Genomic DNA, 20,916 nt, shown 5'->3' on the forward strand with positions numbered 1-20,916 from the left:
TCAGCCCAGTGTTCCTCTGTGTGTCTCTGCATTCTGTTTCCATCAGTTGCTGAATGAAGGTTCTATGGTGATATTTAAGATAGTCATCAGTCTGACTACCAGGCAAGGCCAGTTCAGGCACCCTCTCCTCTTCTTTAAGGTCTTAGCTGGGGTCATTCGTCTGGATTCCTGGGAATTTCTAGAGCCAGGTTTCTTGCTAGCCCCATAATGGCTCCCTCAATCAAAATACCTCTTTCTTGTTCTCATCTCTGTCCTTTCTCCATCTCCACTATCCTAGTCCCTCAAATTCTCCTTCCCCCTCTGTTTTTCCTCTCCTCTTCCCCTTCTACCCTCCCTTCGCTCCCCCACTCCCATGCTCCCAATTTTGTCAGGCGATCTTGTCTATTTCCCCTTTCCAGGTGAATCTATGTATGTTTTTCTTAGGGTTCACCTTATACTTAGCTCCTCTAGGATCATAGCTGTGCAGCTATGCTGGTGGCTGCAAAGCCACAGGCAAACAGCATTTTTGTGTATTTGTACCCCAAAAGTTGGGCACCACATGTAACACAAATAAAAACTCAGAATCAGATATTGGAACTGAAGCTGAAGATCAGAAAAACAAAGCAGCCAAGCCACTAGAGAGTCCTTACCTCTACCAAGGCTCAGACAAACAAAGGGATGATCCTGTCCTCAGCGTGACTGCAGACTGCAATGCTCTCCACCAAACCTCAGACTGAAGTGAGCTCTTATCTCCTCCTATCTACCTATATATACCTTTTTCTGCCCAGCCATCACTGCTGTCTCCACCTCCCTAGTGCTGGGACTAAAGAGTTCTATTTCTCTTTTAGACAGATTAAATATAGTATAGCCCAGGGTGGCCTTGAGTCCTGGGGTTAAAGGTGTGTGCCACCACTCCCTGGCCTCTAATGGCTTGGCTCTGCACTCTGATCTTCAGGCAAGCTTTATTTATTAAAAACAAATTAAATATCACTATACCTGTGTCTTTCCTTTCAGACAACAGTACATATGATAGAGGTGCACTCTGTTGGATTTTTGTTAATGTATTTATTTCATTTCAGTTTGATTTATTTTAATTGTTGATATTTAAGTTGTCTAACCATAAAAATGCTTTATTTATGTTATATTTCAGCTTAAAGTTATGATATTGTTTGTGAATGTAAATACAGATTTGGTGTTTTGCAAAAAAAAAAAGAAAGAAAGAAAGAAAGCAGAAATGCTCAGAATACAACTATTCTTAAATTACTGTCCTCTGAAGCTAGATATGGTAACTCATGCCTGTTATCCAGCCTTTGAGAGGGGGTTCCGAAGTTCCAGGCCAGCCTGAGCTGCATTGCAGACCTTTTTCAAATAAACAGACCAAAACAAACATCCCCACTCTTTCATAAAAGAAAACCTTTTTCCCTAAGCTCTGGGTTATTCTATTAGGAATAATTTTTATCTAGGCTCATTACATAGAAGCTATAAAACCTGAAAGATATTTCTCTGTTTTGATTTCAGAATTATCTCTAAAATGAGAGCAATAAGGAGTGTGTACTCCATAGATTTTGTAATAATTGCCAATTTGTAAAATTTTAGTCTAATGCCTGGTACAGCAGAACCAATCAGTAAACTTGAGATGATTGATTGGTATTCCTTCCCCTAATTCCCCCAGTCCTTCCCGCACTGTGCAGTTTACTGTCAGCATAAGTGTCTTTCTAGTCAGTGGATCTGTCTGCTCAGGGCCTCTGCCTCTGTGATCCTGAGCACATAAGCACCTTCTTGAAATTCCTGGTCATATTTCTCTGCCATCTTCTCCTGGATAACTTTCCTTTGTTCTCTCCTTTTCTGTCTTTCTGTCGTCTGTTCTCTTATTTGTCCATATTATCCTCTTTGGTAATTAGAACCATAGCCTTCTTCTAACATATTACTCATGAGTTGGACATTTTTATACAGATGTTGAGTAGTATGGCCACAACTGAAGAGTAAGACCAGATATTTTTAAAATTGTTTAAATTTCATCTTTGAATTCTACTCTGCCTTTTACATATTAAACATTCTATGAGCCCCATACTCAGAACTCCAGTGTGGCCTCCCTTTCCATAGCCAAATGCAGGCATTACTTGTTGTTGGTAAATTATTGCTATCCAGTTTACCTTTCTTGCACTTTTCTCCATCAGTGAGGGAAGCTCACTGCCCGCATTCCGTCCTCCTTCCCTCGCATGCTGCTGTCCCAGTGCATCCTGCTATTAACTGCACTGGCGCAGGTCCATCTTCTGTCATTGTGCTTCACCTTCTCTTTGCTCACCTCTTCCTTCCTTACCACTTCCTTCAAGTTTAACTATATCTTTGCCTTTTTTCTTCTAGAAGGCATTAATATAAGCTAAGGAGATTTTTATTATGAAAAAACTCGATAAGCAGTATTTTAAAATGTAACTTTCCTGAAATGAAGCTAATTAAAATAATTTTCATATGTAGTCTTGGATTATTTTCTTATTATTTGAAAATTCTAACTAAAAATTAGTATTAAAAAAATCTAGGCACTATGTCACCTGTGTATAATCTCGAAACCCCTGGAGCTCTCCAGGCCAGCCTTCGCTGACACAGGGAGCACTTTCTCGAGGCTATAAAATAAAATGAAAGATAGTAAGTAAACTATGTTCAACATAAACATTATTTTTAAATTGCCGACAGGATGTGGCAGTTTATAAGAAGCTGAAAGGATTTGATCTGACTCCGTTTGTATTTCTCAAATTCAAATATACTTCTAGAGTATTTTTCTTCCACAGGTTTCAAGAATTCTTTGGGAGTGCACATATATAAAATAATATAGAATAAGTAGTGTTTCTTCTCTATAGTAACAGCGTATATGAAGCATGTAGCACTCACGTGATGATTTTTTTTTCTTGTTAAATACAGCCATTTTCTGCCTGGGACTTTAAATTTGTACTGGCATTGACATTTTCTATAGATTCCTTTTATTCACACCTAGACTAACTCTGTGGAGGTATCAGTTCTAATTTTCTCTTCTTTTTTTCTTTGCCCAGGGCTTTTTTCTTACAGTGTCCCCAGAGTCAGTATTGAAAGTGGCTCGCTATGCTGCTGAGAACAACAAGGTCTTCACTCTGAATTTGTCTGCACCGTTTATTAGCCAGTTCTTCAAGGGATCCTTGATGGACGTCATGCCTTATGTTGACATCCTCTTTGGAAATGAGACGGTGAGTTGCATGAATGAATGAATAAATGAATGAACAAACTAGAGCCAGGTGTGGTAGTGCATGCTTTTCATCCCAAAATTCATTGTAACATAAAGGGCCAGCTTGTTGGGGTATCTGTCCCATCTGGTACCCCACAGCTGGCAAACACCAAAGAAAATCACACAGAGGTCTACATAGGTTATAAACTGATTGGCCCATTAGCTCAGGCTTCTTATTAGCTCTTATAGCTTATATTAACCCATTATTCTGATCTATGTTAGCCATGTGGCTCAGTACCTTTCACAGCAGGGCAGATCACATGTTGCTTCTTAGGAGTCTGGGCAGGAGTGGGAGGAGTGGGCTTCCTCCTTCCTAGCATTCTCCTGTTCTCATCGCCCCCGCCTCTCTTTCTGTCTGGTTGACCCACCTATACTTCCTGCCTGGCCAATCAGCATTTATTTAAAATATGATTGACAGAATACAGACAATTCTCCTGCACCAATCCATGAGGCAAAGGTAAGCACATCCTGTCTCTAAAACACAAAATGGAAAAGTAATCTAATGTTTCTGGTCTATGTGCATGTTTAGGAATGCATAAGTAAAACCCTAAATTTGGGGTCAGTGTCCTTGGCGATTGTACAAGAGTCACCTAATATAGATTTCTCTTCTCTGTATTTTCTGTATTTTCCTACAGAATACCTTCTTAGTAAAAAATAAATTCTTAAAAGATTAAATCCTTGGCATTTAATTTACATATAGTAAAATTCACCCTTCCTACTCTAGATTCCTACACTTCTGCAAATGCATTTGTGACCTGTAACTATGACCACAACCAAAATTCTCTTTAAAAAAAAAAACTTTTCTCACTTTTAAAATCTTCTGTCTGCCTATAAAGTTAGTAAATTATGAATAAATATTGATACTATAATTTCTATTAAATTTATTACTAAGATTATTCTGGAAATATTTGTATTGTAGTTGAAAATGTTAAAATAGAATTTCACTGTAGGTATTGCAGCTTCTTTTTTTAACCAGTGATGTATTTTCTCCCATTAAAAGTCAAGAGAAGCCGGGCGGTGGTAGCGCACGCCAGTAATCCCAGCACTCGGGAGGCAGAGGCAGGCGGATCTCTGTGAATTCGAGACCAGCCTGGTCTACAGAAGGAGTCCCAGGACAGGCTCCAAAGCTACAGAGAAACCCTGTCTCAAAAAACAAAACAAAACAAAAAAGTCATGAGAAGCTAAAAATCCATAAAAATAAAATAGAATGAGTCAATAGAAAAGCTCATTGACTGAGCTTTCTTGTGATGTTAGCAATATCAGTAAAGTTTTTATATAAAGTGATCATTCTGCAAATTCGTTCTGGTTCTAATTCTCTGGTTCTAATATTTGGTTATACTAATTGATTTTATATGTCAGTAAACTAAGTGCGGTCTGCCTTAAAGAAACTTAAAAACTGACCTGGAAGTAATTTGTCATTTCACCTGCGTGAAGACTGAAGGACTGATCTGTAGAAAGAATATCAAATGTGTGAGCATGTGAAGACCAGCACCATCGAAAGAAGATGTTCCCTTCTTTACACATTAACTGTGCTAATTATGTTTTTCATGCTGCGACCAAATACCAGACCGGGAACAACTTAAGGGAGGGAAGCTATATTTCAGCTGGGTTGTGGATCAGGTCCATCATGGCAGGGAGGTGTGGCATAGCTTATGGTAGTGGGAATGGTGAACAGGACTCCACACATCTCAAGATTAAGAAACAGAACAGGAGCTAGGTGGTGGTGACACACACCTTTATTCCCAGCACTCAGGAGGCAGAGGCAGGTGAATCTCTGTGAGTTTGAAGGCAGCCTGATCTACAGAGCGAGTTCCAGGACAGGCTTCAGAGCTACAGAGAAGCCTGTCCTATTTTGAAAAACAAAACAAAAAACAAGAAGGAGAAGAGGAAGAAGAAGAGGAGGAGGAAGAAGAGAAAGAAAAAAAAAGAAACAAAGTAAACCAAGTTACAGAACCAGTTCCTCCAGCTCAGTCTTTCCTCCTTTAGGCTCCGACAAAGGACCAAACAGCCAAACAAATGAGCCTGTGGGTGACAATTCATATCCAAATAAGAACATTAAGACAATGACAAAAAATAGAGATGAAAGACTTGAAGACTTGAAGAGATAGCTGCTGGAGTCTCATTTGACTAAAACCTGCATTTTCCTACATGACTGTAGTGTGTGTGCACGTGTGTTTATTCGTGTGTTTATATGATAGATTTTAAATTTTTCATTCATATTTTATGTGTCTGAGTATTTTTTTTGCCTGTTTTTTTTCTTTTTTTTTAATTGAGAAAAGGAGAAAAAAAAAAACAAGTTTCCACCTCCTCCCAGCCTCCCATTTCCCTCCCCCTCCTCCCACTCTTTGCCCCCTCCTCCCACCCTTCTCCCCCTCCCCCCACTCCTTTCCCCCTCCCTCTCCAGTCCAAAGAGCAGTCAGGGTTTTCTGCCCTGTGGTTAAGTCCTAGGACCTCCCCCCTCCGTCCATATCTAGGAAGGTGAACATCCAAACTGGCTAGGCTCCCACAAAGCCATCACATTAAGCAGGATCAAAACCCCGTGCCATTGTCCTTTGCATCTCATCAGCCCTCATTGTTCGCCATGTTCAGAGAGTCCAGTTTTATCCCATGCTTTCTCAGTCACAGTCCAGCTGGCCTTGGTGAGCTCCCAATAGATCAGCTCCACTGTCTCAGTGGGTGGGTGCACCCCTCGTGGTCCCGACTTCTTTGCTCATGTTCTCCCTCCTTCTGCTCCTCATTGGGACCTTGGGAGCTCAGTCCAGTGCTCCAGTGTGGGTCTCTGTCTCATCTCCATCCATCACCAGATGAAGGTTCTATGATGATATGCAAGATATTCATCAGTATTGCTCTAGGATAGGGTCATTTCAGGTTCCCTATCCTCAACTGCCCAAGGAACTAACTGGGGACCTCGGCTTGGGCACCTGGGGGCCCCTCTAGGGTCAGGTCTCTTGCCAACCCTAAAGTGGCTCCCTTAACTAAGAATTGTGGTTCCGTGCTCCCCTGTCCAACCTTCCTTTATCCCAATCCTCCTTATAGGGGACCCTGAGGCCTGCCCGGTAGGCAGGCACTCACCGCTCTGGGTGGGTAGCCTTAGTGTAGGAGCTTAAAACTGTACTTGAGCACTCGTCCTAGCATACAGCAGGGCAGGGTTGGGGAGGGGTGCTGGGGGGGCTGGGTCGTGCAAAAGAAAGACAGCCCTGCAGAAGGAGCTGGGGGAGGGGGGTTTGTGCTCTCTTCCGGACAGTCCACCCCTGGATAGCACACACTCACCCGTCCTGATGGGATTCCTCAGCGACTAAACAGGGCCGCCGGTAGCCCAATGATCCAGGGCCAACAGGATGAATGGTGCAAGGGGGGGGGGAGGGGGGTATCCAGGTATCCAGGAGCGCTCAGGAAGCCTGGCGCCAGAGCTGAAGGTGCCCGGGCTCCCTTACAGGGGACCCTGAGGCCTGCCCCTGTCTGGGTATTTTTGCCTCTGTGTATGACCATGTATCATGTGTGCCTGGTACCTGTGAAGACCAGAGGATGAAGTTGGATCCCCTGGGTTTGGAGTTAAAAAGAAGGTTGTGAGCTGCCATGTGGCTGCTAGGAATTAAACTCAGATCTTCTGGAAGAACGGCCAGTGCTGTTAACCACTGAACCAACTCTCCAACCCTCATGTTGTTTCCTGAAAGGTCAATGAAGTGAGTAGGAGATGTGTTGTTTTAGCCCTTTAAATAACATAGAGGAATATGTCACCAGGATAGCATTCTGAGAGTCACTGTGGGGAAATTGACATTCACCCTTTATAGTCTGGGGAAATTAGACTGGCAGTACATAAGTGCTCTTGACTCCAGGAAGGCAAGCTAGAAACATTGTAAGAAAAGGTAAGTATGATTCCAAAGAGTGAGCCTTAAGGAATAAATAGATTGAGAAAATTGAATGCTGTCAGATTTGAAAGTGAGGATTGATAGTCACAGAGACCTTAATTAGGAAGAGAATGAAGATGGAACTTTTCAGATTACAAAGACAACTCTTTAGTGTAAGCTTGAATTGTTAAGTCCACGAAAGGAAATGAGTGGCGGGGGAGGGGTGACCCCATGGGTCCAGGTGCTTGCCACCAAACTTGACTACCTGAGTGTGATGCCCAAAACTCACAAGGTAGAACTAAGGAACTGACTACTTCCAAGAATTGTCCTCTGATCACCATGTGTGCAGCCTGGCATGCACATACCATAAGTAAATGAGCAATCAAAAGTATAAATGAAAGTTTAAAGGAAAAAGTTATGTATAAATACATCAATCAATGATTGGTGCTACAAGTTTGGCAGACAAGAGACTTGGGGAAACAGAAAAAGAATAATCCCCAATATGACTATGTTTATAGAAAGCGTTGGTGATATCTAAGTGGTCTTCACTTTTTAGAAAAGAAGTGTATATATTCCATACTTTCTTCATCCATTCTTCCATTGAAGGGCATCTAGGTTGTTTCCAGGTTCTGGCTATTACAAATAATACTGCTATGAACATAGTTGAACAAATGCTTTTGTCATATGTTAGGGCATCACTTGGGTATATTCCCAAGAGTGGTATTGCTGGGTCCAGGGGTAAGTTGATCCCGAATTTCCTGAGAAACCGAAACACTAACTTCCATAGTGGTTGCACAAGATTGCATTCCCACCAGCAATGGATGAGGGTACCCCTTCCTCCACAGCCTCTCCAGCAAAGGTTATCGTTGGTGTTTTTGACTTTAGCCATTCTGACAGGTGTAAGATGATATCTCAAAGTTGTTTTGATTTGCATTTCCCTGATTGCTAAGGAAGTTGAGCATGACCTTAAGTGTCTTTTGGCCATTTGAACTTCTTCTGTTGAGAATTCTCTGTTCAGATCAGTGCCCCATTTTTTAATTGGGTTAATTAGCATTTTAAAGTCTAGTTTCTTGAGTTCTCTATATATTTTGGAGATCAGACCTTTGTCTGTTGCAGGGTTGGTGAAGATCTTCTCCCAGTCAGTAGGTTGCCTTTGTGTCTTAGTGACAGTGTCCTTTGCTTTGCAGAAGCTTCTCAGTTTTAGTAGGTCCCATTTATTCAGTGTTGCCCTTAATGTCTGTGCTTCTGGGGTTATACATAGGAAGCGATCTCCTGTGCCCATCTGTTGTAGGGTATTTCCCACTTGCCCCCAGTGGCATGTCCTCCAGCCAAATCACACTTCCTAATCCATCCCAAGCAGCTCCACTAATAGGTGAATATGTGAATTGTAAGGAACACCACTTAAAAGTTCTGTTGTGTAACTCAAAAGCCATTTCGTGTGACTTGAAATAATATGATGTCCGAGCTTGCTAGGAGGCAGCTTGATAAGAGCTAGGACTCAGAAGCAAGCCACCTGCTGGACCAAAGAGCTTAGTCCAGGGCAGACATTGATATGTTAATGAACTAACCCCAACTTGGTGTTGATATGCTAATGAATCAGCCCCAAGTTGTGAACCCTAATACTGGAAAGCTACTACCCAATGGAGTGATACAAAAATTGGGACTTTGGGAATGGTCTCTAGGATTGCACTGCCATGCTCCTGAGGCAAGATTGTCCAGCCTCTGTGTGGCCCTGGCTTCAGTGACTGTTGAATTTCTGGTACTGTCCCTGGACTCACACAGGCCCACTTCTCAGGGCTAGCCATTGGCCTATGCTGTCAAGGATGTCCTGAGGCTTCCACCAATGCCACCTCCCCAGTCTGCCACAGCTGAAGGATTTCACAGCAGACTTGGCCTGAGCCTCCAAGTTTCTAAACCACCTGCAATAGAGAAGATGCCCAGGTGGAACCCTGCAGCAGAATTTCTGTCCAAACAACTGTTCTTTTGCTTGCTGGGATGTCTGTCTAATCTTTATATTAGCATAATATTATAAGGAATGTTTGTGTGAATAAATGCAACATATTCAAAAGGCAAAAAAAAAAGAAAAGAAGTGTATAAAGTACAATACAGTCAAAACTTAAAATATTAATTGTAATTATCAAAAATTCAGTACTTTTATCGCCAACAATGACAGAACACTTCTGTAACACATTACTAAAAATACAGATGCAGGAGGATAGCTTGGACTACAAAGAGAGACCTTGACTAACATAAAAAAAATGTTTTTTGCTTCAGCGAAAAACTGGAATGTGAAATGACACCCATATAATAGGAGACAATATTTATTAATAATTCTTAATAAGGGATTGCTATCCAAATCTATAACTCAGTGACAACAAAAGAACCAACAAGCAAAGTAAAAAATTGTTAAAGACATGTCATCATGCTGGAGGTTGAAGCAGAGGATCAGAAGCTGAGGCCAGCCTGGGCTATGTACAGGTAGACTGTCTTCAAACACACATGCATACATATATGTACACATGGGCACACACAACAAAGGACTTAAGTAAATAGTTCTCCAACAAGAACTGTACGAATGGTTAATAAACATATGAAAAGACACTCATTATCTCTGATCAGTAGAGAAACACAAATGGACTTAAAATTAGACACCACCTTTTAATACAGTAGTGACATCCAGCCATAAAATAATTTCATTGCTACTTCATGTGGTGATTCCCAACCATAAAATTATTTTGTTGCTACTTCATAACTAATTTTGCTACTGTTAAGAATTATAATGTAAATATTTTTGGCGATGGAGGTTTGGCAGGGGTGTGATGCATAGGTTGAGAACCACTGATGTAGATAAAGTGAGTTACTAAGTGATGTGATATACTTTCTCATTGTGTTGCTGTATGAAATTCTTAGCAATGCCTCGGAATGCAACTCAGTTGGTAGACTGCTTGTCTGGCCACAGAAACCTCACAGGCCTGTACTCCAGACACTTGGGAGGTCAAGGCAAAATTAGCAGTTCAAGGTCAGCCTGGACTACTTGACTGCCCTCTGAAAAGACAGACACAGGAAAGAAGGCAGGAAGGAACAAAGCTAATAGTCCAGCCATCTTCAAGTATGCAGTTCACTGGTGTTTATGTGTCCTGCAGTGCTGCACAACCCTTCACACATTCCATTTGTATGACTTCTCCTTCACAGCAAGCAGAAGCTCTTTGCATGTTGAGTAATGCTGTGGGACAATGGTCTGTACCCAGTCTCTTGTATTTTAAATAAATGCTGATTGCCCAGTAGCCAGGCAAGAAGTAGAGGCAGGGCAATGAGAATAGGAGAATTCTGGGAAGAGAAAGAGTTAGTCTGAAGTCGTGGCCCAGCCACAGAGGAAGCCAGATAGCAAGATGTGACTGCCTTGCTGAAAAAAAGTACCAAGCCACATGGCTAACACAGACAGGAATTGTGGGCTAATATATGTTATAAGAAGCCTGAGCTAATAGGCCAATCAGTTTATAATTAATGTAGTAGACCTCTGTGTATTTCTTTGGGACTGAGGAACTGCAGGACCAGGTGGAACAGAAACCTCAGTCAACGAAGTAATAACTCCACCCATTTTCTGTCTTCCCCACCCATGGTAGTCACTTTTTTACCAAGTACCTCATACAATTAGCTTCATTTAATAATTATCTGACATCTGTGTCTTATTTCCCATAATGTTTTCCAAGTTTTCCGTGTTGTAGTATGTCTTAGAAGTTCATTGTTTTCTAAAATTGAATAATCTTTCTCTTTCTCTGGGTCTTCCCCAAGACACTTCCCACTAGGTTTTTACAATGGTTCAGACAGTGTCTTACGTGTTCTAGGCAAGTAGTCCACACTTGTCTGTCCTGAACCTTTTCGCTGAGATTCAAAAATGCACAGAGACATGTTTCTCCTTTCTCAATTAAAAATATTTAGTAAGCCACTATGATGTCTCATGAGACTGAGACAGGAGGATTGCCATGAGCTCAGGGCCAGCCATCTTATTCTGTAGACCAAAACCCTGCCTTAAAAAATAAGCAAAAAATGTAGAAATTAATAAATAATTAAATAAACAAAGTCTTTGGCAACTCTGTTACATTTTATTTTCTACTCTTAAATGAAATGCTTGGTTTCATAAGTTATAGTGACTGAAGTAGTTTGAAATTTCAATAATACATAAACTCTTTAAATATAATTTTTAAATTTATTTTTATATCTTCATTTAAACAGTTTCCTTAGCACTATCATTTCTTTACCAAGTTCACATGCAGTCAACTTAATAAAGGAGGGCATTCTACACGTAGATAATTATAAATTGTATCTACTGATGCCAGCTCATGGTAACTGCTTTGTAGTCATTGTCTACTTGTACATGATTGAAGAACTTGATTGTTCTTGTTTTTCGTTATTATTAAATTAATAAGTTTTTGAATACAGTCATTTTGAAAATGGCTCTTAAGAGTAATACCTTTCAAGGTTCCCTAATCACTAGATAATTAACCTGCCAGCATTAAGTACACTCAACTTTGCCTCGGGATGCTTAGCTCTCAAATAAGGTCAATTATCTCCTGATAATGACTACTCTGTCAAGAGTTACCACTCCATTCCACAGTAAAGCATCACATCACCCATACAGTGTACCATAAGATAGTTGAGATAGAAAATACAGCTTGAAATTGGGCAGAAGAGCTCCGTCGAATTGTTTCATATGTATTAAGAATAACACATTGCTTATTAACCTCCCTCTTTTTGACTCTGACAGATGATTTCATTTTATAAAGATATTCCATCAATCCTTCTCTGGTAATTTTCCTGCATTACCACTTCTTTACAGAAAATCTGTGTTAAACCTTTTAACTTCATAAAGTATAGAGCAGGAAAGCCAAGATTACTTCTTTCCTATGTGGTCATTTGACTCTTGTTAAGACAGGTTTTCACTCAATAGCCTAGCTGGCCTTGAACTGGAGTTACTCCAGACCCAGCATCCAAGGTGCTAGTATTAAAGGTGCACACCACCCAGCCAAACTGCTTGCTCTTGCTCCCTCTCCCTCTCCCCTCCTCCCTCTGAGTGGTTTAGCAATAAATGAATTACAAAACAGGGAAGAAAATGCCTCAGTTTGTTGGTGTGGTTATTCAGTTACTGAGAAGTTGCTAGTCATATTTAGGTACTAATGAGGCTGAAATGACCAAGAAGACAAGTATTATTTGATACATCAGAACATTTTGAAAAAAGTAGAATTGTCTTTAGGTGTTTGAGCCATATCTTCTAAACCTAATGATAGCTTTAAGAAAGGGCATCACACCGCTGAGGGAGCAGGCCCCAGCCTTTGCGGGACCAGTCATAAATCAGCGACCACTGAGTTAGCAGGCCTGAGCAAGCAACCTCCACCAAAGCAGGCCTGAGGCAGTGACCTCCACAGGAGCAGGTACAAGAAGGGAGCAGGACCAAGCCAGAGACCTTTGAAGCACTGGGTAGTGTGAATCAATGACCTCTGAGGTAGCAGCCCTGAGCCAGTGACGACAACCTTGAACTCACTACTCTTTTGAATCTACCCACCGGTTTGGTGGTGCAGGGAACTGACCCTAGGGCTTCATGCTACTGGACAAGTATTCTATTTACTAAGCTACATTTCCAACTCTAAACTTGTTTCTTGATTTCAGTAATTTCCAGCTCCTATTCATGTTTTCATGGAAGTCTACACACTATACATTCTCTTTATACTTAGCTTTTTTTCAAGATTGTCCTGAAGATCCTTCCATTAAGTCTCTCTCTTTTTTTTTTAGAAAAGTCTAATGGTTCCCCATTGTGTGAACATACTGTAGTTGATCCAGTCTCTTTCTTATATGTGAGCAGTTAAGGTATTCCCAGAATTTTACAGGAAAAAATGTCTTTCACTAAATAACTGTGTGTGTCTGTATTAATAGAAGTACTATAAAAGGTATTTCTTCAGGGAAAGTTCCTAGAAATGAGAATGATGAAGCAAATAAGAGCACATGCATTGCTTTCTTGACAGTACCAGATTCCTCTCCAAAGGAAATGTATGTATTTTCACTCTTGAGCTGCAAATGCAAATAGAATGCCTGTTTCTAGTTTCCTTTGGTTTTGATTTTGCAATGCTGGAGATCAGAGCCAGCGCCTGGAGTGTCCTAGGCAAGAGCTCAGTCAAAGCTACATTCCTTGCTCCTCTTGTGAGGTCATTTGAATGTTTGATTATCAACCGCTTATAAAGCATAGCCATCAAATATACTTCATTAGAATGGTAAAAATGTCACTTTATTTCCAAAATATTAGTTGCTGTTATGAAAATTAAACTGAATTAAGACTAATTTTCTGCCCTTCCTAACCAATTCATTTCTATAATATAATAAAAATAATGAAAGAGATTAAAAAATGGTCATTTCTTTCGGGCATAAACTTTAAAGACTCATTCATGTCTTCTGTGTTTATTTTATTAAAATATTGCATGAATATGAAAAAGAATCACTATCCCGTTTTTTGGCCCTCCATCTCATATGCCATTCTCCCTGTCCTTGTCCTAACCCTCGCAGCTCTGTTTGGCAAAAGTCCTCCTCTTTCCGCACTCCACCATGAAGTCAGCTTTGACTGTGGTTCTGTTCTCTGTGCGTTATACAGCTATGCTGTTTTACACCTACTTTAATTACTTGGTCATCTGACTCTCAGGCTTCAGTATCTAATAAGTAGTAAGGATTACTAAGCATTTAAAGGATGCATGAATTTGCTCTTCCTTTTTTGGAAGATTTTAAACTTTCTCAAATTTTAAAAACACTTGGTTTTTTTCTTTAAAGTATCTAAGATGTTATGATTATTCTTTGAGAGAGAGAGAGAGAGAGAGAGATGAGAATTGGTTCCTTTCTTTCCCTTTTGGCTGGAATTCTGCTTTAATAAACTGCTTTAGACTGTAATGAAACCCCTGAAATAATTTAGATAGTAAAATACCAATTATTTTTGACAGCCTTATATATTTTATGTAACAAAATTAAGTTTACTCTCTAAGCTTTAGATATTTATTCACTGTAAATTCATGCCTTAATTTTCCTTTCATGAAATAGGTATATATCAGATTGGCCTTTGGGTGGATTCATAAATTTGATGATGCCCTAAAGTTACTTCAGAATAGTGAGATGGTCTCTAATGAGAAAAAGTAGGAAAATGCTCATCTCTGTCATTTTTGAAGATTAAGAAATAGACACAATACTTTCCCCATCCTCTACATTGTATTGTCAGGTATTCATATGTACAAAGTATATTTGTATGTGTGTGCTTTTTTTTTATTTTTGTCTTTTACCAGGGATCTTCCTTGCACATGCTAGGCAAGTGCTCTATACTAAGACACATCCTCACTCCCTTGGGTTTTCCTGATCATTACTTATTACAGTTTTACTGAATTCACGTCTGACAATAACTAACTAGAGGTCATATAAAACTCTACAGATGAGGTGGTTTGAATAAGAATGGCCCTCATAGGTTCATGTATTTGAATACTTGGTCCCAAGTTGGCTGAATTGTTTGGGAAGGATTAGGGTGTGTGGCCTTGCTAGAGGAAGTGTGTCACTAGGGGCAGGGTGATGTTTCAAAAAGCACACACCATTCTCAATGCGCTCTCTCTCTCTCTCTCTCTCTCTCTCTCTCTCTCTCTCTCTCTCTCTCTGTGTGTGTGTGTGTGTGTGTGTGTGTGTGTGTGTGTGTGCGCCTGGTGCTTGTGGATCTGAATGTAATTCTAATCTACCTCTCCAGAGCCATAATCTCCTGCCACCCTGCTCCCTCACAGTGAGGTCATAGACTCTAACCTTCTGGGACTGTGAGGTATCAAATTAAGTGCTTTTCTTATAAGGTGCCTTGGTCATGGTGTTTTATCATGACCATGACAATAAACAACATGTTTAAAGCTCTATCCTCCATACTACTGCCCCTGCTGAAGATTCCAGCTTGACTTTGGAGGTCCCCAGTAAGCTACATTTCTGACTAAATTGGCAACAAATTTAAAGATTCCTGAGATCCCCCTCACTTTCAAGAATTTGCCAGGATATCTCAAAGAGGCAGGAAAGCAGTTTCCTACCACAACAGTTTTATTATGGAGGACCCAATTCAGGAAGACCTAAGTGAAAAGATGAATAAGACAAGTTCAGGAAGAGTCCCGAACATACAGCAAGTATTAGCTCTTTCCCCAGATCCTCCACCACTGCGCTACATCCAGAGTTCTCTATTTGCTTTTTTAGTTAGGCTCTCATTAGATTGCCTATGTTGACCATGAACTCACACTATAGACCAGGCAGGCCTTGAAATCCTCCTGCCTCAGCCCCCAAAAAACTACGACTCTAGATTTGTGCCAGTCACCAAACCTGACATCATTGCTATTCTGATTTTTGTTCTGTTTATTTGACATTCTAAAGCTTATGTGCTTTCCTTGGAAAAGATCTTGAGAGTAGTATTTCTTGAGTTCTCCCATATTGGTTACAATTTGTAACCTTATGCTTGAAACTCGCTTTTGCTGAATATGAAATCCTTGCCTGTTGTTTTCTTTCTTCAACTGTTTTAAAACTATTGCTTCATATTCTTTGCTCTCAAAGTTTAATCTGTCTAATTCTCTTCCATATTAACCATTTGTATAGATCAGGCATGTCTTTGTTTTAGTTTTGTGAATTTTAAGATTTATTTTTAATTATATTCTTGTGTGCAAGTCTGTGAGAAGTATGCACTTGTTTCTTGAGCTGGGGCCTCGTACTTGAGCCCAGGTTTTCATAGAACTCTGCATATCTACTTTACTAAGTACTTTTCTGTTGCTGTGATAAAACAACATGACCAGGCAACTATAGAAGGAGGAGTTTATTTAGGGCTTATAGTTCAAGAGTCATAACCCACAATGGCAGAGCACAGGAAGTAAACAACAGGCAGCTGGAACAAATGCTGAGAGCATGTTGGGCATGGTGTGAGTTTAAATCTCAAATCCCACCCCCAGTGACACTCTTACTCCAAGAAGACCACACCTCCAAATCCTTTCCAAACAAATTTCCAACAAATGGCAACCAAGTATTCAAAGATAGTAGCCTATAGGGTCCATTTTCATTCAAACACCTCATTGACCAACTTGGCCTCCAACCCACAAACCCTCCTGCCTCCTGTTGGAATAACAAGTATGAGCCACTAGTTATCTTTTACACTCATGTGTGTGTATACACTTGTGTGTTACATTTATTTACTTAATGTACATTATTATTTGGCTACAGTCTATTAAGTCCATAGTCTATACTATGCACAAGGTACTCAGATATACTTGAGAATGTTAGCTCTCCTGGGAACGTAGACAGGTTGAGCTCTTAAATGTTTGCTGCTCTTTCAGAGGGCTTATTTTGGGCAGCTCACAACCTCCTGCAACTCCCACTACAAAGTGGGATGCCCTCTAAAACATAATCACTTCCTTATCACATTCCCTATTAAATATCAGTCTTCACTGTGATTTTTACCCCTGTATTTTAAATACAATTGTAAGCATACACAATACAGAACTAAAATCAGGCTTGGTGGGTCCAGAAAATGTTAATAATTTTAAGAACTTCATTTCAGCCGGGCGGTGGTGGTGCATGCCTTTAATCCCAGCGCTTGGGAGGCAGAGGCAGGCGGATCTCTGTGAGTTCGAGACCAGCCTGGTCTACAAGAGCTAGTTCCAGGACAGGCTCCAAACCACAGAGAAACCCTGTCTCGGAAAAAAAAAAAAAAAAAAAAAACTTCATTTCATGACACCCTATACTTAATCTAGAAAGTCTGGTTTCTACCAAAAGTGTTTAGTCATCTCTTACCCTCTCTGGTTTTAGTAACTAGTGTACTCTACCTCTACAGGGCAATATGAGAAGCGGAAGACTTCCAGATTTAGCAGTTGTTCCTATTTCAGTAGTCACTGTCCTCTTGTCTCATTTGTTCTACGGTACTGAGCATGAGCTCAGAGTCTCAGGCACAATGGATTCTCTTCTTGGTTTTAATTCTTTTTCCTTAGAAGGTTGTTTAAATTTTCATTCAGAAATATAATTTCCTTTGAGGGTTTTATTGGTTATTTTCAAGGCCATTAAAACACTGCTAGTTTTATCTGAGTTTGATTTTTTTTTTATTTTTTTGAGACAGGGTCTTAATATGCAGCCCAGGCTGGTCTAGAATACATGATCCTCTCATTGAAGCCTCCTGAATACTGTTCCCTTCAATGAGTAATTCATTTTGAGAAGCATGATGTGTTTTTAGTCATTCACCTTAATAAAAGTTAATATTAAATCTGAAGTTTTTTATTAATTAGGTATTATTACTCACTTGTTAAAGGTAAGAGTATATTCTTTTGGGGGTTCAATTCAAGGTTTGGTTTCTCTGTGTTGTTCTGACTGTCCTGGAACTCACTCTGTAGACCAAGCTGGCCTCAAACTTAGAGAGATCCACCTGCTTCTGCCTTCCTAGCCCTGGGATTAAAGGTATGCACCACCACTGCCCGGCTGGGTGGTCTTCATTTAGTAAATAAGTACAATTTAGATTGATAATTTGTAGAGAAATAATTTCCTAAGTGAGGTAAAAACAGGCTTTCTTTCTCTGAGTATTACATTAATACAAAAGTGACCTGCTATTTCATGCTACTTTCCAGAAGGAAATGCTGTCACGGTGAATTCAATTTTCCTCCTTGGTAATCAGATGTCACATCTGTTATACTCAAGTCAGTTTATCTCTCATTTTATGTGGAACTTAGAAATGGGTCACAAGGAATACTGCAGAATAAATTATAGGAACTTGTGCTCATTGTGAAGAGCATCCAAGTGACCACAAATAATAATAATAAAAATAAAAGATACAATTACTAGACATTATCCCAGCTGTGCAGCATTTAATCTTATTTTTTAACTAGCAAGTGCAAGAAATGAGGTTTGTAAGACTGGGTTTACTTAAAATGTGGTTTTGATGTATTATTTACAGGTGGGACCTTGCCTGGTTAGAGGCCAGCCTTTGTTAGAAGTGAGGTTTGTAAGAGAGGGTTGACTTTTAGAATGTGATTTTGTTGTTATTTACAGGTGGAACATTGCCTGGTTAGAGGTGAGCCTTTGTTAGAAGTAGTCTCCTCTCTTTCTAACTCAGATTAACTCAGTTTTGTTTTTTCTTTTGAAGTATGTATAGGTGTTTTGCTGTGTGCCTGTGTGTCATTTGTGCTGCTGGTGCCCCTGGGGGCCAGAGGAGGGTGTCAGAACCCTTGGAACTAGAGTTACAGGTGGTTTGTGAGCCACCCTGTGGGTGCTGGGAGTTTAACCCAGGTCCTCTGGAAGAACAGCCATTGGACTTCAACTCTGAGCTATCACTCAAGAATCTTTTATGTATTGTTAAACAATGGAAAAATACTTTTTGATCCCTATATTCAGCCCTATGTGGTTGGCTAGTTTTCCACTTCCAGACATTTCTCTCTTATTGATTGGAGCAATTTAGAGCTGTTGCTTTGGTCTCTCATGCCACCGTGGTCACTGTTGTAGATCTTAGCTGGGTTGGACTGTGGGTTGCTTCCCTCCTTGGAGCTTTCATAACACCTTATAGTACCATGAAAGCTAATTCTCAGGGATGAGCCAATGTGTGTGTGTGTGTGCGTGTGTGTATGTGTGTGTGTGTGTGTATGAAAGCTCATACAGCAGTAACTTCCATTTGACTTGTTTTGAAAAGCCTTTCTATTATCTATCTATATTCCTTCCTCTACTCTGCCCTTCCCTTCCCAACTCCAGTTTAACCCTTCCAATTCCATTATTCCACCTTTAACCATTTATACTACTGTATTTTGTCTCTCCACCCTTTAAAGTCCATCCTTCCCCACTCCTGTGGACCTTGGCAAATTTTCTGGCCTTCGTGGATATTCTAAATGAAATATATGTACATATCTGAAGATTCAAAGCTAACTTCTACAATAGGGAAAACGTGACATTTGTCCTTCAGGGTCTGGGTTACATCACTCAGAATGGATATCTCTAGCTCCATCTCTTTACCTGAGAATGACGTAATTTTGTTTTTCTTAATTACTGAATAATATTCCATTGTGTAAATTGCCACATTTTCATTGTCTACTCATCAATTGGTGCATATCTAGACTGTTTCTATTTCTTGACTCTTGTGAAAAGATCAGCAATGAATGTTGATGAGCAGATATCTCTAGAGTAGGATATAGAGTCCTTTGGGTATGTATCCAAAAATGGTATATCTCGATCATGTGATCGATCTGTTTCTAACTCTTTAAGGAATTTCCACACTGGTTTCCAAATGTCTGCCCCACTTTGCACTCACACCATCAGTAAATAAGTGCCTCCCCTTTGCCCACAGTGACACGCAGTTTTTGTGTTCTGTTTTGTTTATCTCAGCCATTCCAACCGGGGTAAGATGAAATCTCAAAGTGGTTTTAATTTGTATTTTCCTGATGGCCAAAAGTATTGATTTTTTTAAAGAATGCTTTTTAGCCATTCACATTTCATCTTTTGAGAATGCTCTGGTCAGTTTCATACCCCATTATTTCATTGGGTTGATTTTCTTGGTGTTTAGTGTGATTTTTGTTTTGTTTAGTTCTTGTTCTTGTATATTCTATACCTCTGACAGATGTATAGATAGCAAAGGTTTTTGACCATCTGTAGGCTGCCTCCTCACTCAGATGGTCCTTTGCCGTGCAGAAGCTTTATCGTTTCGTAACATCCCATTCATTAATTTCTATTCCCCTCCTTTGCCAATGAGTTAGTTCAAGCATATTCTCTACTTTCTCTTCTGTCAGATTCGCGGTATCACATCTTAGGTTGTCACATCAAAGTCTTTGATATTTGAGCTGAGTCTTATGCTGAGTGGGAAATAAGAATCTGGTTCCATTTTTCTACATGTAACTCTCCAGTTTGACCAGCACCATTGGTTGAAGATACTGTCTTTTCTCTAGTGTGTATTGTTGGCTATATGTGGGAATGTTGGCATCTGTGTGGGTCCAAGTTCATATGCATCAATCAATGAGTCTATGTTTATGTTTGGCAATGTTTTTAATTGTTTTGTTCAATCTTTTCAGGTCTTATATTGCTAAATATTTTACTGTTTCTGCTTTTCAGTTTTACATATACAGCTGGGTAAGAAAATCTTTGTAAATAAGTCGTCATTGTAATTCTAATATTTGAATCCAGCTACTAAGTATTTAAGTCCTTAAAACAGAGCAACAAAACAAAAAATCTACAGAAGAGGATAATTAATGTTAATCTCTATGATTCTAAATATAATTAAAATGGAAATATAGAAAAGCGGGAAATTGCTGGATAATGAGGTTAGCAGATTTAGCAAACAGAAGTACAGGGGGTCCATTTATATTTGAATTCCAGATAAGACACAAAATTTTATTTAACATCTGAAATTCAGACTCAACTCCACATCTTATGTGATGAATTGCGTGCTGTAAATTTTATGGTCAAGGTGATGGGAAGAGTAAGCAGGCACCCTCCACAGACAGCAGCTGGAGAGTGCTGCTGCTGCAAGGATGAGTGGAGCAGATGCTGCAGAGTACACAGCCCAAATCAATCCCAGGAATCCAGAGCTCACCTCTGACCTCTAGAGATGAATACTTTGCATTAGTATGTATTTTGGTCTATTGATAAAGATTTAAGGTTTATTTTGTTACACTGCGTATATGCATCTCTGCTCTTATTTAAGGTATTATGTTTGTGCAGCTCATTTTAAAATGTTAGATATAATTAAAAATTACAGATTAATAGTCATCTATAATAGTCAAAACTGTAATCATGTTAGGTTTTCTAGATGTACAGCGATATATTTCAGATGGATAGGTATTCTTC

At 39.8% G+C, this 20,916-nt stretch overlaps 1 protein-coding gene across 2 annotated transcripts in view; it reads left to right on the top strand.

Annotated features, from left to right (window-relative positions):
• Window positions 1-20,916, top strand: part of Adk (adenosine kinase) — a 386,675-nt gene that overhangs the window by 260,281 nt on the left and 105,478 nt on the right. For both annotated transcript variants that reach the window (XM_041638898.1, XM_041638897.1), the window contains exon 7: window positions 3,024-3,194. In XM_041638898.1, the coding sequence (XP_041494832.1) occupies window positions 3,024-3,194 (171 nt within the window). The remainder of the gene's footprint in view (window positions 1-3,023; window positions 3,195-20,916) is intronic.

The sequence above is a fragment of the Microtus oregoni genome, unplaced genomic scaffold (assembly GCF_018167655.1).
Source record: "Microtus oregoni isolate MIOR12 unplaced genomic scaffold, Mior012 000056F_ref0000123, whole genome shotgun sequence".
Lineage (NCBI taxonomy): Eukaryota > Metazoa > Chordata > Mammalia > Rodentia > Cricetidae > Microtus > Microtus oregoni.